General features: G+C 40.6%; 1 protein-coding gene across 1 annotated transcript in view; it reads right to left on the reverse strand.

Moving 5' to 3' along the window:
- Positions 1-17,442, reverse strand: part of SPTLC1 (serine palmitoyltransferase long chain base subunit 1) — a 41,219-nt gene extending 23,777 nt beyond the window's left edge. Inside the window, exons 1-5 of the mRNA XM_062018911.1 lie at positions 17,363-17,442; positions 15,374-15,481; positions 4,081-4,175; positions 1,310-1,403; positions 756-828 (exon numbers count right to left, since the gene is read on the reverse strand). Of these exons, the coding sequence (XP_061874895.1) occupies positions 756-828; positions 1,310-1,403; positions 4,081-4,175; positions 15,374-15,481; positions 17,363-17,419 (427 nt within the window). The 5' untranslated portion in view covers positions 17,420-17,442. The remainder of the gene's footprint in view (positions 1-755; positions 829-1,309; positions 1,404-4,080; positions 4,176-15,373; positions 15,482-17,362) is intronic.
- Between the last annotated feature and the right edge of the window lie 1,303 nt (positions 17,443-18,745).

An 18,745-nucleotide genomic window follows, 5' to 3' on the forward strand; every position in this document is an offset into this window, starting at 1 on the left:
ACAAATCAAAACATGTACAGCAACCAGTTAATCACCTAAAAGAACTAACTTGATTAACAGAGAAAAGTTCGAGTTTGGTTTAAATTCAAGTCAAGGCTATAAAAAGCTAGCTCTATGTAATCGTTTGAGTACAAACATGCTGTGAATTCCACCACCTCTGGAGAGAGATCAGAAAGTTTACAAGTTGATGAGTCAATGGTTTTAGCCTGCAACTGTGTAGCTATTCATGCATTACACCTGTTTGGGTCAGAAAATCTCTTAATTACAATATTAAAATTACCAGTAAAGAAAAACTTCTTTAGTATAAAGATAATGCCATAGTGAGAATGATTATTAACGCTTTTCTCTATGACAAATATTATTACTAAACTATTATTACTAAAATTATTACTAAACTTTAATAATAATCTTTATCATATAAATCAGGCTGCCCCCTTGTGGTACGCTTAGAAAAATTATTAATTTTACTTAAATTCACCATGCATGTTTATTTTCCCTTTCTACTCTGGCAAGAACTACAACTCTCCTCAAAGGCCAATATCAGAAAGCATAAGAAAGCACATTAAATTAGTAAGAAACAAAGCTATCAATAAGAAACGCTACCAATCCTTTACAATTTCTGTAAGATGTGTATTATAAGGGAAGTGTTCTTCACAGTGATAGAAACAATTTGCTGCTTATATATAGGATTATTTTGGCTGATTTACCAAACCAGTCTGAACACCTTGAAAGGCAGATCAAAGAAAGTTACTCACCAAAAGTACCATAGAATCCTCTAGGTCCACAAGTGCCTACACCATATTTCTTCAGAGATGCCTGTGCTGCACTCTTTAACAGAAAGAATTACTTGACGTATTTACTCCAATACTAGATCTCTAACTCTTCTATATGCTTCATATTGACAATTTTATACCAATGTACACAAGCCAGTTCTCATATCACAAAACATGACCTGCTTTAGAGAAAGTACTATAACATACTGAATTCTATGATGGAATTCCACATCAAAACTACTTTAGACAAATGTTTAAGCATCATACATTTTATTCTAGTGATTAAGGCCATCAGATATTAATTTAACTTGATAATCACCTCGTATACAGTTAAGTACACCAGACTAAAGTAGTGAAGTCTTTAGTAAAAAGACAAACTTATGTAGCACAAAGTGATAAGTTTTATAATCGTTCTTGCTGCTTTACAAGTACACTTCTTTGATAAAGGCTGTGCTTTCTGGAGTAACTTTTAATTTCAAGATAATATAAAAAGTAAAAGAGGAACAATCACAAATACATTAACTGGAAGAACTCACCTTAACTTTTTCATTATCCAGAAGTCCAAGAAAGTTAAATGATGCAAAGTTTATACATTCCTTGCCATTCACAGTGATTATATGGGTGGGGGGACTGGAAAAAAAATTACAAACATTGTTATGGATGAAGAGTTGCCACTACTGTGAATGGTCAAACAATACATGAGTTTTGTTTTTTCAACAGTAAAAGGCACACAGTTTTTTCAAGATAACCTCCTTCCACTACTGCCTTTGCAGCTGCCAAATCAATATTAAAGTTCTATGTCAAGTCAAAAACATACTACCATACTCAGCAAAAATATGCATTCCTGTAGTTAAATAAAGCAATTGTAAATACCTGCTGAGATATTTGGTTTAATGATTCCTTGATAAAAACTTAATTCATTCAAAGATATCTCCTGAAGAGATAGCTAAAGTTTCTCCCTTAGAAGGAAAGTGGTATCTACTGGAATGAAGGAATATTACAAATAAAAAAGAAATTTCATTGCTACTTAGTTCCACAGTAAAAACAAATTTAAACCCAATGTTTATGTCATCCAGAAAACTCATAATACCTATACTGTACTGATTAGGGCTCCTGAAATATAGGCACTATTTGTAAGCAGACAAAAATATTGTAGAGACCTATCATCTGTTTTCCCATTCTGCTTAACCTGTAATGGTTTCAGTAATGCATGTAATAAGGAAACATAAAAAGTGTGAAAACATCCAGTATTAACAAATGAATAGGAGCACAATATATATGAAGCAAAGAGTAGTGCAATTTTCTGCCCTAAAAAAAAAAGTTGTTTCGGGATAAACAGTTATCATAGCATTGAAGAGAAAAATATCTACTACCTCTAGAAACACAAGCATAACATCTGTGTGCTGCAATCCCGTTTTGGCAGTTTAGACTTCAATACTACAAAGTTAAATTTCAATTAATCGCTCAGTGTTGAGAAGTCTCCAAGACAAGACAAACACAAAACCTTGGGATCTCAACTGTGATATTTGACAATAGATATATGCACTCTTCCTTAAACACAATAGTTTCAACAAGCTTTACCCATGTGGAAACAAGCACCAAGAAATTTTCAGAAGCAAAATTAAACAGGGCTGCATAAATGTGAAATGCATGTGCACAGCTGCTCAGGATCTGGTTGCTGATAATATCTCAGTGGGTACATTTGGTGTACAAAGCAAATGAACTTTAAGCTATTCACTACAGGTTAAGAAAAACAGTGAACTGCCTGGATTTCACTTGAAGTCCATTATTTTGTTTTCTATCTGTTCAATTTAAAAATTAAGCACATGCTGCTTTAAACAAGCAGTTGCAAAACTTACAAAACAGCTTCAGAAAGCTTTCTACAACACAGTACACGTGCACACATTTTCATCATTGTCATTCCATGATGTTAAACTGACAAAAGTTGAACCTGAGCCCACAAAGGAGCAGTCATGCATGAGTGCAGTGTATCTTCTGTGCAGTAGCAGCATTACGCAAGTGTGCAGTAAGCTGTCTTGGGGAACTGACTAGCATTAAAAATATTCTTGGAATAGTTCCTCTGTCTTGTGCATCAACAGGCTGTAGCAAATATTGTAAATCCTATCAAGTCAAACAACTACTGAGGCTTGCAGATATTCACAAAAACAGAACTATACCTATGCCTTTTGGCACTAACATGAGGTTCAGTGTATTTGCAGCATATCATTAAATTTGGTAAACTTAACAACAATTTACACCCACAGCTCCAACTCTCAAACCTAGAAGATACACAAAGCTGCATCCCTCGTGAAAACATAGCCACACTTTGCTATCTTGAATTTTACCCAGTCTTTTAAAATAAGGCTTGCTGTTTGACAGAACACACTCACAGTACAGCTTGTTCCAGTGAATAATCACATTCAAAACATGGATGCTATTAGTACCATAAAACACTCCCTGCAAAGTAAAAAATAACAAGTCTTTGCAAAAGAAAAACAGTGAAGTACTTAATTTGTCTATAGTTTCACGTATGTCTTCTCCTAACGTAACAGTTTAAGTATCCCGGTTAGAGACAACAGTTACGAGATACTGAGTCATCTAGAGCTGAAATTCAATAAAAATATAACTTCAAGCTATATTAAAATAACACAGCAAGAAAGCAATATTGCAATCAAGTCATTCAAGAAACTGTGTCTTTTGAGAACTGAAAGTACCTCTCCATTATCTCTACAGTGTTGCATACACTGAAAAATCAGTCTTCTTAGAAGACAATAAAAGCCAGATCATAGTGCCTTCCTATTTTAAAAGCAAAACAAGAATCAGCATGAAAATTCCACAGACATGCTGTTTTTAGAGAATAGGTTCACATTTGCCAAATGAGATCTTGTACAGCTAAACTATCTTGCATAGATTAGTTCGTATAAAGGCTAGTGCAAGAAGTAAATAATTTCTGAACAGTGATTTAGCTATCACAGGTAACTTCACTATTGATTCAAGACGGGCCACTTTCTTTGTCTGGACAAGTCTTTGAATTATTTGCTTTACTTATCATTTGGCAATTTTATTGGGATTATTCAAGTGTTCAGCAGAAAGGAGCACATTAATACAAAGCAAAAATTGCTGTGTGTATTGAAGGCCAAAAGACCATCTCTTCAGTAGTAAATTCAGATGTGCTACCTAAAAATGGAATTAATTTACAAAAAGTTTTAAGGAGAAGGAAATGCTTAGTTAGAAATATGCTCAAAAATATAGACAGCAAGTATTTGAATTGAAATAAAAAATGAAATTTATTTTTGGTTACATTTACCCTGAAACAATGTTGTAGTTGAGAGCTGGGTGATCTTTTGGTACAGGTGGTACAAGAGGCTCTGGCTGCCATTCTTCAATCAACTCTTCTTTTTCCTGAAGAAGAGAAAAGAAACTGCTCAAAAAAGGACTTCCATTAGAAAAGATATTTATCACTAATAGAAAGTTGGTAACAGTTGTATGACAAACAACATGTTGCCACCTTTCCAAGATACTTAGAATTGATATTATCTCAGTATGTTCAACTAAGGCTATGCGTTCTTCAAAGGGAAGGAGATGTAAAGAAAGATAGCCCAGTTGGGCCTATGTGTTTAAGATCTCACAGTATGATATTCAGGAGAGGAGATGTAACTTCATGTCTCTGTCAAATTTCAACCAATACTATTACATTCAATCTATTAATGATGAAAAATCTCCTCTACAGCATATGTAACTGTGTATAAATGACACAATAATTTCAAATAAAATTGTCCCACTTTACTCTCATCTTCATCTGTGCTGTTTAAACAATTGTGGCATTAAAACACTTAGTGAAGTAACACAAAGAGAGCAGAAAAATTGCTAAAAGCTCATGAAGTTGTAACAAAGCTACAAAACTATGTATGCTCACTTAATCATAGTGGAATACTGAACACACAATAATTTTCAAACTATCTGGAAAACCAATGTTAGATGACTTTCTAAAGGACACATAGTGGACTAGCACAGCAGTGCATGAGACTGGTTTCACAACTAGCAACAACTCAGGCTACTTACAAAATCATACTTCATATCATGAAAGCAAAACCTTCATGAGGGATAATTTCTAGTACAGCAAGAGACACCAGATAATGTATTTGTTAACACACTAAGTTTGAATGGTAAGACTACAATGGGGTTTTACTTCTCTATTCTTTCAAAAAGCAGCAGAATATTACACGTTACTTACTTCAATACCAAAATATAAACGCTGCAATTATTTTTTTTAAATGCCACAGTAGTATCTTTTTCTATTTTCACACTGTCCAAATACACCTTTCAAAGCTTCCAAAGTAAAAAAACCAAATTATAATATGAAACAATCAAAAGAAAGCTCTATGCAACAATACAATTAGTATCATGCATTTCCACCACTTTCCCTAAGCTAACATTTCCAGGTATATCCAGTGCATTAATTACTATCCCAGGAGTTCCATAAAAGTCTCCTTCAAAACACAAATGGAAATTTAAATAGCCCTGTATTACAGTCCAGCAAGGACAACAGAATGGCCAGGACCGCAGAGGACTTGCCTTGGGTGGAAGAGGAAGAGGTTAAAGACTTGTTGGACAAGTTTAAGGCTCCTAGTCAATGGGTTCTGATGGGATGCATCCTAGAGTGCTGAGAGAGCTGGCTGATGTGATTGCTAAGCCTCTCTCCATCATCTTTGAACAATCATGGAGGACAGGCAAAGTGCCTGAGGACTGCAGAAAGGCCAATGTCACTCCCATCTTCAAAAAAGGGCAAGAAGGATGACCTAGGAAACTACAGGCCAGTCAGTCTCACCTCCATCCCTGAAAGGTGATGGAACAACTCATCCTGAATGTTATCACTGAACATATGAACATATGATATGCTTATCAGGAGGTTGGGACATCCCTCTTTTCTATAGTAGATAGTAACAGGACAAGGGGTAATGAGATTAAGCTGGAACACAAAAAGTTCCACTTAAACATAAGAAAAAAGTATTTCACGGTGAGAATGACGGAGCAGTGGCACAGGCTGCCATGGGGGTTGTGGAGTCTCCTTCCCTGGACGTCTTCAAGATCCGCCTGGACATGTTCCTATGCGACCTGATCTAGGTTGTCCTGCTTCTGCAGGGGGGTTGGACTAGATGATCTCTAAAGGTCCCTTCCAACCCCTACCATTCTATGATTCTATGAAAGCAATTAAGTAGAGGGTTTTATTAATCTAGATTGTACTAGTGCCATTTATTCCATGTCAGATAGCAGATTTTAATGCTTCAGTTTTAAAAAAAATCCAAACAGATAACTGAGCACCAGAGAATACAACAACAACTATTCAGTACTGCATTCTATCAACTAATCTCATGTTTAATGTGACTCAGCAAATACTTCAAGAACCCTACAAGAGAAGATTACCGTTTTGACATGTCTTAAATACTAACACACAACACATTACCAAAATAGTGGAAAAGCACTACCCAAATTCTGGTTAATCTCATAGTGGAACCACAACCACAATGCTCCATCCTGGTCTCAGGACAAGTTCCAGTGTGCATCTCTATCATATTGCTATTTGGAAAAAGAAAAAAAGAAGAAAAAAAAAAGAAACTTTGACGACATAATTTAACACTAAGTGTGCTGACCCACAGCACTGCCAGCCAGCAGCTGCTACAGTACAGTCACAGAATCACACAAAAACAGAGAATCTTAAGGTTTGGAAGGGACCAAGTCCAACCCTCCCTGTAGGACCATCTACAGTAGGTCACACAGGAGTTTGTCCACATGGGTTTTGAATGTCTCAAGGAGACTCCACAACCCATCTGGGCAGCCCCTTTCAGTGCTCTGTCATCCTCACAGCTTCTTTGGAACCTCTTACGTTCCAGTTTGTACCCACTGCCCCTTGTCCTATCATTGGACATAACTGAGAAGAGCCTAGCTCCATCCTCCTGACACCCACCCTTGTAGTCTTGTATTTGTAAACGTTAATAAGGTCACTCCTCAGTCTCTTCTCTACAAGCCAAAGAGCCCCAGCTCCCTCAGCATTTCATCGTAAGGGAGATGTTCCACTCCCTTAACCATCTTTGTGGCCCTGCAGTGAACTCTCTCCAGCAGCTCTGTCCTTCTTGAATTGAGGGGCCCAGAACTGGACACAACATTCCAGATGTGTTCCCATGAGGGTAGAGGTGGAGGAGAACCTCTCTTGATCTCTAATCACTCTCCTGCTAATACACCCCAGGATACCATTGGCCTTCTTGGCCACAAGGGCACACTGCAGGCTCATGGTCACCCTGCTGTCCATCAGGACCTACAGGTCCCTTTCTCCTATACTACTTTTTTAACAGGTCATTCCCCAACCAGTACTGAAACGTCCTCTCCCGTTCACACTTTCCTGTTCCTTGTGTTGTCATAGGCAGTTACAAAACCCAATAATAACCTTGTTCAGAAAAAATTATCCAGATTAAAAATAACTTATCAAAAGCAGGATGGATATATAGCTGAACGAGATCCCACAACAAAATAGTCCCCACGTAGATTGGTTGATGCTACTGGGAAACTACATCTTGAGTTACAGTTGCCCACTAGTACCTCATACCTTCTCACAAGAGTTGAAAAAGACTTCTGAAAATCAGAAGGCAGGATGTAAGCTCATGTAGCCTTTACTCTGCTCCTGCAACTGTTGAGGCCAAAAGGCCCCAAATCCATGACATACAGTGCTGCTTAGATCAATAGCTTTGTGTTCATTTTAGAGCACAGGACGGGGTGAGTTTTTCTTGTTTTGGCTGTTTCTTGTTTTAATTTGCAAGCAGAATAAATCAAGTAAGATGTGGAACAGCCTGTCAGTTATGGAAGGGTAAATACAAAAAGTGTTAGATGACATGAAATACCTAAAGGGGAAGTAAGAAACATGATGGTTCTACTGTTTAAGACCTGGATGCAAAGAACATTTGAACAGCTTTATATAACAGTTCAAAGGCTGGGCAGGCAATGTAATATACCTTTTTTTTTTTTTCCAACAGGGCAGGCACAAGCACATACTTAGTGCAAAAAATTACACTGAAAGCTAAAAGTACAAAATACCAGCAAGCAGTTTAGCAACTGAATACATAAATTCAATTAGAATATTTTTGCCATGGAGTCTACCAGAAATAAAAATGGTGTTTATAGAAGGACATTGTAACTACAATAAATTAGCAGAACACAATTGCAGTTGAGATCTGTGAACAGAAAGACAATGACCAATTCCTAATTAGTAATTCTCTTCCCCTTTCATACTAAGTTGCAAAATTTTCCATTCTTCCCTTTGAAATGTTGCAGCACATAAACTAAGAACACAGGTGACAGATCAGATGTGACAATGTCCTCAATTTTTTTGCTTAATACAAAATAAAAAACATAGGAAACAGCCAATCCTCATTTCAAACAACATCATTTCACTAACTGTAGCTCACTTTCATTCTCTTTGTTCGCTATATGGCATTTTGATTATAATGGTCTTAGGAACAAAAAGGACACACAATCTTCACATCTTACAAGGCAGTAGTTTAGCAAAAGTTTCTGTGATAGAAGTTCCTGTATTATGGTGAGTGATTGGAGATATGGTGATTAAAGTAAGTACCAATCTCAACTTAAAATGGTTATCCACTCTGCAGATGGGACAGTCCATACCCTTTCCTACTTCTGTTCACCAAATATCTCGGTACACTGTGCTATCCCACTGACATTTCAGGGTAAACATGACCATCACTCTCTGACCAAAAAGAGAGAACAGAAGCATGCCTTCATACAGTGACCCCACATTCAGAGCAGCCCATTTGTCTTCTGTCTCCTAAATAGGTACCAAATTTCAGATCAATAACAAGAATAAAAATGTTAATTTTCTAACATACAGGGAAACTAGGTTTTAATTAAAAATATACTGTACGTAGTTAATTAACTTATCTTTCCTCAGTTGACTGAAATTATCCCCTTGGTCACAAGAACAAACTAAAAACTTCCAGTTTCCACTCTTTTGAGCTGTAGCATACGTGAACGCATCTCTCAGCTCTTCCTCTTTCTCTTAGATTTTACTTATGTCTATATAAATTAATTATAAAAATATAAATAATGTAGCTTTTTAATGACTATCATACAATACAAATTAAAATACGTTAACATGTTTACATTTTAAAATAAGTTAACACACATATATATGTATCTGGATCTATAAATACATTAAATAGACTTAAAATTTTTATGTATGAAAATATATATTATCTAAATATATATCTATATACATACACATAAACAAAATGGGTTTGGATGGCTGTATTTTGTTGGTTACATTTTTTACTTTTAAAAGGCCCAAAAACCTTCACGAAGAAAAATGTTTGAGTGTAAACACATCTAACACAAATTTACATCAGTTGCCTTGTTGACCAAGGTTTTTAAGAAAATGTACCAATTATGTTAATGAAAACGGTTCTCAACTTGCAACAGTATTTTGAAATAGTTTCATACATGCATCTGAGTCAAAGATTAATAGTACTATGGTTTTTTTGCTGGCCACCAAAAGACATATCTTTAATTTCACAGTATTTATAGACTCACATCAGCATGGCATAAACTGGCACAAACAATGGGCACACTAGTCTGTCTCTTTCAAACTACAATATTTACGAGAATCTTTAGCTACACAGGGAGTCTTGGCTCAAAATGACTGAAAATCTCTCTGTTGTTCCCTACAGAACAACACTTGATCAATCGGAATGTTTTTCTTGCCAGAGAGAGCTCTTATGGCCTACAGTATTTCTCAGCCATGCATTAAACATTTGTCTCTGACAGGAACTCTCCAGCCTCCTAGTGCTCTAATGAAACTCTTCCCATGCTATTACTTCAGTGAATAATTCAAAACTAAAGCAAACTACTATTCCTCATATCCATACACCTTAACATGCGGCCCCTAGTAAGACTTCAGAGATTGAGAGAAAAGATCAGTAACAATCATCACAGAGTGAAAGACATACACTTGGAGGGCATCTTCCATTCACACAATGGTTAGTGGCCGAAGAATGAGCTTGCAGCTAAATGATGCCATGCAATCTCTAAGTTACCACTGAACATATGAAGGAAAAGATGGTTATCGAGGGAGTCAACATGGATTCACCAAGGGGAAATCCTTCTTGACCAACCTAAGAGCCTTCTATGAGTGCATAACCAGCTGGCTAGATGAAGGGAAAACAGCAGATGTCATCTATCTTGACTTCAGTAGGGCTTTTGACACTGTCTCCCATTACGTCCTCATCAGAAAGCTCAGGCAGTGTGGGTTGGATGAGTGGACAGTGAGGTGGATCGAGAGCTGGCTGAACGACAGAGCCCAGAGGATGGTGATCAATGGCACAGAGTTGAGTGGGAGGCCTGTGGCCAGTGGTGTTCCACAGGGATCGGTTCTGGGGCCAGTCTTGTTCAACATCATCAACAACCTGGATGAGGGGACAGAGTGTACCCTCAGCAAGTTGGCTGATGACACCAAGCTGGGAGGACTGGTTGATTCACCAGAAGGCTGTGCTGCCATTCAGTGGGATCTCGACCAGCTTGACAGTTGGACATAGAGGAACCTCCTGAGGTTCAACAAGGACAAGTGCAGAGTCCTGCATCTAGGGAGGAAGAACCCCATGCACCAGTACAGGCTGGGAGGCTGGAGAGCAGCTCTGCAGAGAGGTATCTGGGAGTGCTGGTTGATAATAAGCTAAATATGAGCCATCAATGTTCCCTCGTGACCATGAAGGCCAATGGCAGCCTGGGATGCATCAAGAAGAATGTGGCCAGCAGGTCAAGGGAGGTTCTGCTCCCCCTCTCCTCTGAGCTGGTGAGGCCTCATCTGGAGTCCTGTGTCCAGTTCTGGGCTCCTCAGCTCAAGAGGGACAGGGAAGTGCTGGAGAGAGTCCAGCACAGGGCCACCAAGATGATCAGGGGACTGGAACAAGGCTGAGGGAACTGTGGCTGTTTAGTCTGGAGAAGAGGACACTGAGGGGGGGATCTCATTAATATATACAAATGGTGAATATCAGGAGGTTGGGGCATACCTTTTGCCTATAGTATCTGCCAACTGGATAAGGGGTAATGGGATGAAGCTGGAACACAAAAAGTTCCATTTAAACATAAACAAAAACTCTTTTACTGTTCAGATGATGGAGCCCTGACACAGGCTGCCCAGGGAGTGCATCTCCCTCCTTGGAGGTCTTCAAGACCTGTCCGGACATGTGCCTGTGGAATCTCATCTAGGTGGATCTGCTTCTTCAGGGGGGTTGGACTTGAGGATCTGTAAAAGTCCCTTCCAATCCCTACCATTCATTGATCTCCCCCAGCCTGCTCCAGTCCTCAGGGGCACTTCGTTGCTTTTCTATAGATTTCATTTTGGTGAAAAGCTCACAAGAATTTATACATCTACCAGCTGATCTGGCCACCAACTTGTCTGTACTTCATAAAATCCCAAACTATCAGGAACTTAACAGTCACAGAGAAGTACTTCACCTGTTAAGTTGATGATTTGGAAGATTTTATTATTTTGGAATAGAACCAATAGGAACACCTACAAATACTGTGATTAAAGGATGACAGTCAGTCAGTTGAAAGCTGATTCCTCCACACTGGATTTTGTAGCACTCTTTCTACATATTTGACTAAATCCAGAAACCACCTCTGAGGTAGATTTCTTCACTCTTTTAGAAGTATGACTTTTAAGTGCATTAGATTGTACAACAGATTATTCTCCTCTGGTTCTCCAGGACAGACTGGTCCTGACAAACCCCATTAAGATGGCTGCGCAATAGTGGTATTCTTCAGTAATATTTAATACAGAGCCAGGTGTGCTCTGGCAGCATCCCCAACAATTATCCACAGTGAACCTCCAAGTATCACTACATGAGCACTTGCCATAAATGTAGCCTCAACTCCACTGCCTGAGCTGGCCTAACTCCAGCACCTGTACCTAAGAACCTAGTATTTCTTCCTGGTGTGGTGGAGACTGGACACCACAGCATGAATTAAACTAGAAGAAATCAGAAGGCGAACTGTCAGTCTCAGGGATGATTAGCTGTTATGTTGCTACATGCACCTCAAAATGCAAACAGAAGCCTGGCTGTGTGGAGATCTCATACTGCATACACCAGACTGTACTGGGTTTGCCTGGGATGGTAGATTTTCTTCACAGCAGCTTGTATGGTGCTGTGTTTTAGACCCATGACCAAAAAAATACTTACAACACACTAATGACACAACAAAGCTCCTTCTGAACAGTGTTTGCAGTCTCAGGGTTTTCTGTTTCTCCTTCTGTCACCATAGAGAAAAGACTGGTGGGTTCACAAGGGGTTGAGTTGGAGACACAACCAAGAAGACAACTCAACTAACTAGATACTCTATACCACATAATGTCACGATCAGCAATAAATGGAAAAAAGAGAGAGTATAGGGAAGTTAGACATCTTCTGCTAGGCAACTGCCTGGGTAGTGGTCCACGCATGGGAGGTCGTGAGCAACTGCCTTCGCATAACCTGTCTTGTTCCCCTCTTCAACTTCCACTTTATGGAAATTAATTAACAATTTTATCTTTATTCACAAGTTTGCTTGGTTTTACCCTTCCTTTCCTCTTCCTCTGTCCCCCTGGAGGTGGGGGATAAAGTGAGCAAGCTGCTGTGTGGTGTTTAGCTGCCTGCTGGGGTTAATCCACAACACAGACCAGTAGACTTCAAAAATTTTATAAAATCTTTGAAGTTTTAGTGAAGATTAAGGTAGTTTAGCATGTTCTTGGCATGGGGCCTTTAATGAAGTGAATCTCTGTCTCTGGCACGGGGTTCTTTGCCACAGTTGCAGCTTCTGCAGATACAGGAAAGTCTCCCTTGGGACTTGGCCTCTTCTGGGCATAAGTTTAATGAGCTGCTTTGTCGTGGGTTCCTTCCCACAGTTACAGCTGTGAACATGGGGTTCCTTCCATGGGACACAGTCTTCTCTGGTCATAATTTTAATTAAGAAAATCATTGCCCCTGGTTCAGGGTCTGTAGTGAAGTGATTGGGTCCCTCCCATGGGACACTGCCTCCTCCAGCCATAGTCACTGTTCTTGGCATGGGGCCTTTAATGAAGCGAACCTCTGTCTCTGGCACGGTGTTCTCAGCAAAATGAGTCGCTGCCCTTGGTCCAGAGTCAGCTTTGGCAAAATGAGTCGCTGGCCCTGATCTGTAGTCATTACCAAAATGAGTCTCTACCGCTGATATGGGGTCTTTAAAGAAGTGAAAACAAATTACTGCTTCACCAGCTCTCTCTGTAGAATGCTCCAGCATGCCTCCTCCTCTCTTTTCTCACTGACCCTGGAGTCCACATAGTTGTTTCTCTCACTCTTCCTATTCCTTGCACCACTACCAGCCGAAGAAGAAGAAGGGACAGAAGAAGGAAGAAACAGGAAGAAGAAGGAGGAAGAAGCTTCCTCTTCCAGCTTCTTCTTAAGAAGTGATTGCGGAGGCATCTAATTGGCTCATAACAGAAGTGGGTCTGGCTCAGAGCTGGGGAGAGTTTTGAGCAACTTCTTACTGGAGCCATCTTTACAGCCCCTTCCCCCTTACCAGAAAAGGCTGTCATGTCAAACCAGGACACTCAATAAACCACAAATGTCATCAGAAGTATCACAGCAATAATGTATCTGCATGCTTCTATTCTTCAGAAAGCTTGCACTGCTGTCCTGACAGTGAACTTTACTATCAGTCATCCTGAAAAAGCAAGACTGTTATTAAGCATGAGCCATTTCCAAATATTTCTCCCTCTTTTGACTTCCTTCTAAACTCCTGATTCCACTGGCTAGCAGCAGACCACCTACACATGCAATCTTCCAGCTGCTCATTGCCCTGACTTAAGATAGCATGTACCAGCGTTTCAGATTTGTCTGAGTACTTTCTTAAACACCTCAGCTTCAGTAAAATGGTCTGTTAGTGAATGAAGCAAATGACCTGCAACTGGATGATAATATTGCAGAAGAACATAGAAGCACAAAATAAGGATTACACTCAGATAAGGAAGAAATTGGTTTCAGCTTTTTCAGGTCACCAGTTATGCAGGAGTAGCAAAGAGCCTTTTCCCAACATCTACTGCAGCGAGGACAAATCTTTCAAAAGAAAACAAGTTATCCTCCAAAGTGCCAGAGATCAAAACCATTTGATGCAGGAAAACTCTATTATATGAACTGAATATCAAAGTTATTGAATGGACAATCAGGGCTACTTGGTCAATCTGAACATTCAGTACTTCACCACACTGGACTTCCCCTTGAGTTCACTCTTCCTGTCTTCTTACCAGAGGCAGCAAACATCAAGAATTCCAGAATCAATGCAAATCCTTCCAAGCACAAAACTGAACTGGTCTTTCTTGATTCTTACTCAGCAAACTTCTTGCTTCCTACTCAGCTAACTTCTTGCCTCCAATATTAAATGGCTCTAATAAATATATGCTACAGTGTTCCCTAGAATACTTCAAGTTCATTGCGTAAGTATTCCCCCAAAGAGAACCCTGCCTGGTTTGCTCACTTTTACAGCCTTGTGCTTATAGTCCCTGCATCATGTTCACTGATGTATTACACTGAGCCCACACATTAAACATCAATCCTTAGTGAGGACAAGATTGAAAAGCATGCAAGAGCATGATTCAGATGGGAATGGCAAGGTAAAATACCCAAAAATCTGTTTCATAAACCTTCCACAGTACCATGAAGAAATTCCAGTGTTTTATCCCATTCATAAAATATACTATTCCTCTGAAACTCTAGCAATCTAAGCTTGTTAATTACATGAGACTGCAGGTTGCTCAGATAAACCTGGCTGTCAAACTGCAATACCTTGCTATGGTTCACCTTTGACAAAAATGACTGTGTCCTTTTTAACCTCACTAATTTCCCATTCAAAGAGTGTATCCAACCATCCTTTGAACACATTCAATGGCATTGTCTGACATTACTGCAGCAAGCTCAACTACAGACTATGTCTCTGACAAACTGGTCAAGGGACATCTGCAAAACAAACTCTGTATCAATCCTGCTAGTCTCCAGCTAGAAGTGATGGAGAAATTCCCATCTTCATAATTATTACACAGTTTCAGGCTTTATTTTGAGACAAATACACTGCAAAAAAAGAAAATCACGGCTAAACTACATTGCTAAGCCTTCTGGAACCCACTTAATGCTGTAAACTCTCAGAAGTTATTACAGATACCACATGTACAGACTGATCATTTTCCTACTCTCTACATTGTTACAGTTCATTTTTAGTGGTTGTTTTTCAGTACAGCTTCCATCTTTAAAACAAAGCCATCCATTAAGTACAGCTAATGCTGGCTTTTTGTAGCTTAGCACAGTGACATCAGTTCTTTTATACATCTCAGACTCTGAAACACAGTGCTACTTTTAATAATATGAGCTGAAGTGTCTAAGCAACAAGTGGTTTCTCAGTCCAAAGAGAGCATATCCTTTGAAATGCTAAGGAAAAACAGCAGAGTTTGTGAAGCAGCAGTGGCTGAACAATCAAATATATAATTACCAATAAACTGTTCTCTAAAGAAAAATATTTTTCCATTATACCTTAGGTGTTAGGTCAGATCGTTCTTGAAGCTTGTACGTCTTGGAGAAAAGAAGTCTGATGATCCATAGAATTAAAATCCCTTCTAAAATGAGATGGTAAGCAGGCGCCTGAAAACAAAAGCACAAAAATAAGTCTACACAGAATTGTGTACGTATCAGTGTGACACTATGCAACAGTATCACTATACTAGTACATTCAGAAAAAAAAATCAGCTGATATGTGTTTGTAAGTAAGTAAAAGTTATACCTATATGAAAGTGGATTGCTTTACAACTACTACTTGTAGCTGCCAACTTGAGTTTGAATGGGTTTATTCTATTGTCAATAAACAAAGCACACTCTAAACTGATATGTGGTTTCAGTGCCACACATGAATAATAAACTGAATATTGACAGTAGAGGCAGAGAAGCTGTACAGGTTGTACCAGTAGCTGTGAAGCCAAAAGCTTTCACAACACCCAGAAGTCTCCTGAGGGCTTGAAGGTCTGTGTCATCTGTACACACCCATTTCATCCCTACGTTCTTATAACTTAATAGCGCACCAGCAGTAACAGCTACTATGATTTGCAAAGAAATTTAATGCGTTTGTCATAGCTTATTTTTATTAGTTTCACAGGCACTCTGAGCAGATATAACCCAACACAGTCACCAGAAGCAGTTTTTCCCATGTGTCACTGACTTTCTTGTATCATGGTAATATTTAGAAAACACATATAGCAAATGAGAACAGAGAATTGACCCACGTTAGTTTCTTTAGGCACTCGGGAAAGAAGAAAGTCAGTTTTCTCTGACAACACAGTTTAAAGTATATCTGGAGTTATGCCATCAGCATTTGACACCTAGTTTTAATGATGGGTTTAGCTATTCCATTTCAGAAAGGCTCTAGTTGTCTACTATTCTTAGAAAACTCAATATGTATACACACTAGTGTACTCCCTCAAGTCCATGGAAGAGCTCCTATGCATCAAGGTTTTCTGGCGGGATTTGACCTGCCAACAAAGGAAGTGGAATGCACCAAACATTGAGAAACTAAAGGAAAATGAAGGCAAGTTTTTGAAAACAGTAAGGAGCTCTATGGCACAATGAATAATGATTCTGTCTTCTATAGAGTACTTTTCAGTTCACTAAAGATATTAATAATACATACGTACACTATGACATCTAAAGAACACATAGTACATTAGAGGTACACACACACTACTTCCTCATGCTTTTCAGTGTCCACAGTTATCCTGATATCAGCTCACCAGACTGTGCTACCAGCTTCAATAGCTAAGCACTTCTGGTTTTGTATTGTGTGCCCTAGCACAAATTCTTAAAAAGTTACCCACCTTTGCCACAGCAAGGCAGAGAAACAGACTGCGGATACACCAACACTGCCTATCATCAGGACATCCTTTCTAACGTCATGAAAGAAAAGCCTGGATATAAACATGTCATGCTGATCCACTCCACGAGAGAACTCAAGCACAAACATTCAAAAGTTGTTTCTTACTTTGTAAGTAACACTCGCAAGTTACAAACCCTGACCCTGAAGAGCACCGCAAATCTTACTAAGGCTCGTACTCTGGAGCATACCTTAGATGTAGCTTTATCAACTTAGAGAAAGACTTAAGTTCAATGCATGAGCACGGCGCACGTACATATACACGTTCACAGGCTGGCCGGCGCAGCCTCACGCGGGCGGGGCCGTCGCACCGCCGGCGCCTCACGCCGCGCAACTGAAGCGAAGCGCGGCGCGGCCCGGCCCTGCCGGCCGCCGGCCCTCCGCCGTCGCAGGGCGAGGCTCACCGGTTGCCAGCCTAGCGGTAGGCCCGGCTCTACCCTCCTGCTCCCTGCGTCTAAACCATCGGCTCAGGGACAAGGCGCCCTCACACCCACCGCCCAAGGCCCCGTCCGACCTGACGCGACGCAAGTCTCTTCGGCACATCCCCCACCCCCAAACCCCGGAGGCCGATCAGCACCACGAGCCCGCGCCTCGGGCCGCACCTCGTAGAAGGCCTGCACCATCTCCACCAACACCCACTGCTGCCCTATGGCCGCCATCGCCGCGCCCGCCCGCTTCCTCTTCTAGGGCCGGCCGGGCGTCGCTGCGCCGCCGTACGCTGCCGTCAGGGGCGGGCCCACGGCCGCCAGAGCGCGCCCACTTTGGCCTGGCTAGGGCAGGGCAGGCGGCGGCGCCGCTGTTTTAGAGCCGGTCACGGCATCTGGTAGAGAAACGTGTTTTCTGGCCGTGCGCCGGGTTGCCCCGGGCGCCGGCGGGCGGCACGGTGCGGTTCTGCTGCCCGACGTCGTCAAAAACTGTCGCTTTCCTTGGCGGCCCCGAGCAGTGAGCGAGGCCTTACTGGGAAGGTGCGCGTCTCTTTGTTGAAGAAGTGAAATTAACTGTAAACTGAATAAAAATAGAAACCTGTCGTGTGGGTGTGTCCTGCCTCCGAGCATTTAACACCGAGCCCTCTTCCTTGAACCTTCTGGCGTACATAACCTCGGTGTCACCTCCGCACCCATGGGCTTTGGCCCTACTCCACCGCAGGCTGCAGCTGGCTGAGGGGCAAAGTCTGGTGTGCTGGTACCTCATTGGCATGTGTTGCACTTGCTGCCTCTGCACCTGTAACCGATGGCTTTGATGCTGTAAGAAACAGTTGTTCGGGTAACTGGCTAATGAACTAAACAGCAAAAGCAAAGCCAGAGTATAGTGAAAATAAGAGTGATGTAAGAAGCGAAATACAGGTTTCAGTGTATTTCTGAATTGAGCAGCCGTAAAAGCTGAACATTAGTGGGGAGAGAGAAACTCCATGGAGAAAAAGGGGTAATGGTGAAGGTCTTGCATGGGTGCACCTCGGTACAGGGAGTCCCTGTGGAAAGCTGTATAGAACCTGAGTGGCTGCCTAAAACTGTGGAGAGGAAGAGTGTGAAAGGACTTTGCTTAGGAAGTGAGATAGCATTTGATGGAAAGGCAGCAGAGGACATTCATTGCTGCTAAAGGAGGTGTTTGGGAGCTGCCTCACTAAACCTAAACACTTGTGGAGGGCTCCTTAGGGTCTTCTGGGGGAGCACTGTGGAGCTGTAGTCTTTGGGCCTTCACTCTGTAGTTTTCACAGTGGTTACAGGAGATGAACCTGGTGCAGCAGTTGATGAAAAAGATGATGGTGAAAACCTCGGGTGCCATGCTTAACTACAAGCAAACGGTAAGTTACAGTTTTACAATAGTGGATGGTTAAAATTAGTGAACCCTGCTTTCAAGGTGACTGAAATGCATAAGAGTTAATCTTCTCCATGAGTTTCTGAGCTTAATGATACACTTGTCAAATTCCAGGCTCTGCACAGTAAAGTGAAAACAAATATGGTTTGGGGCTATCTGAAAAGTCAAGA

Source organism: Colius striatus, chromosome Z, assembly GCF_028858725.1.
Source record: "Colius striatus isolate bColStr4 chromosome Z, bColStr4.1.hap1, whole genome shotgun sequence".
Classification (NCBI taxonomy): domain Eukaryota; kingdom Metazoa; phylum Chordata; class Aves; order Coliiformes; family Coliidae; genus Colius; species Colius striatus.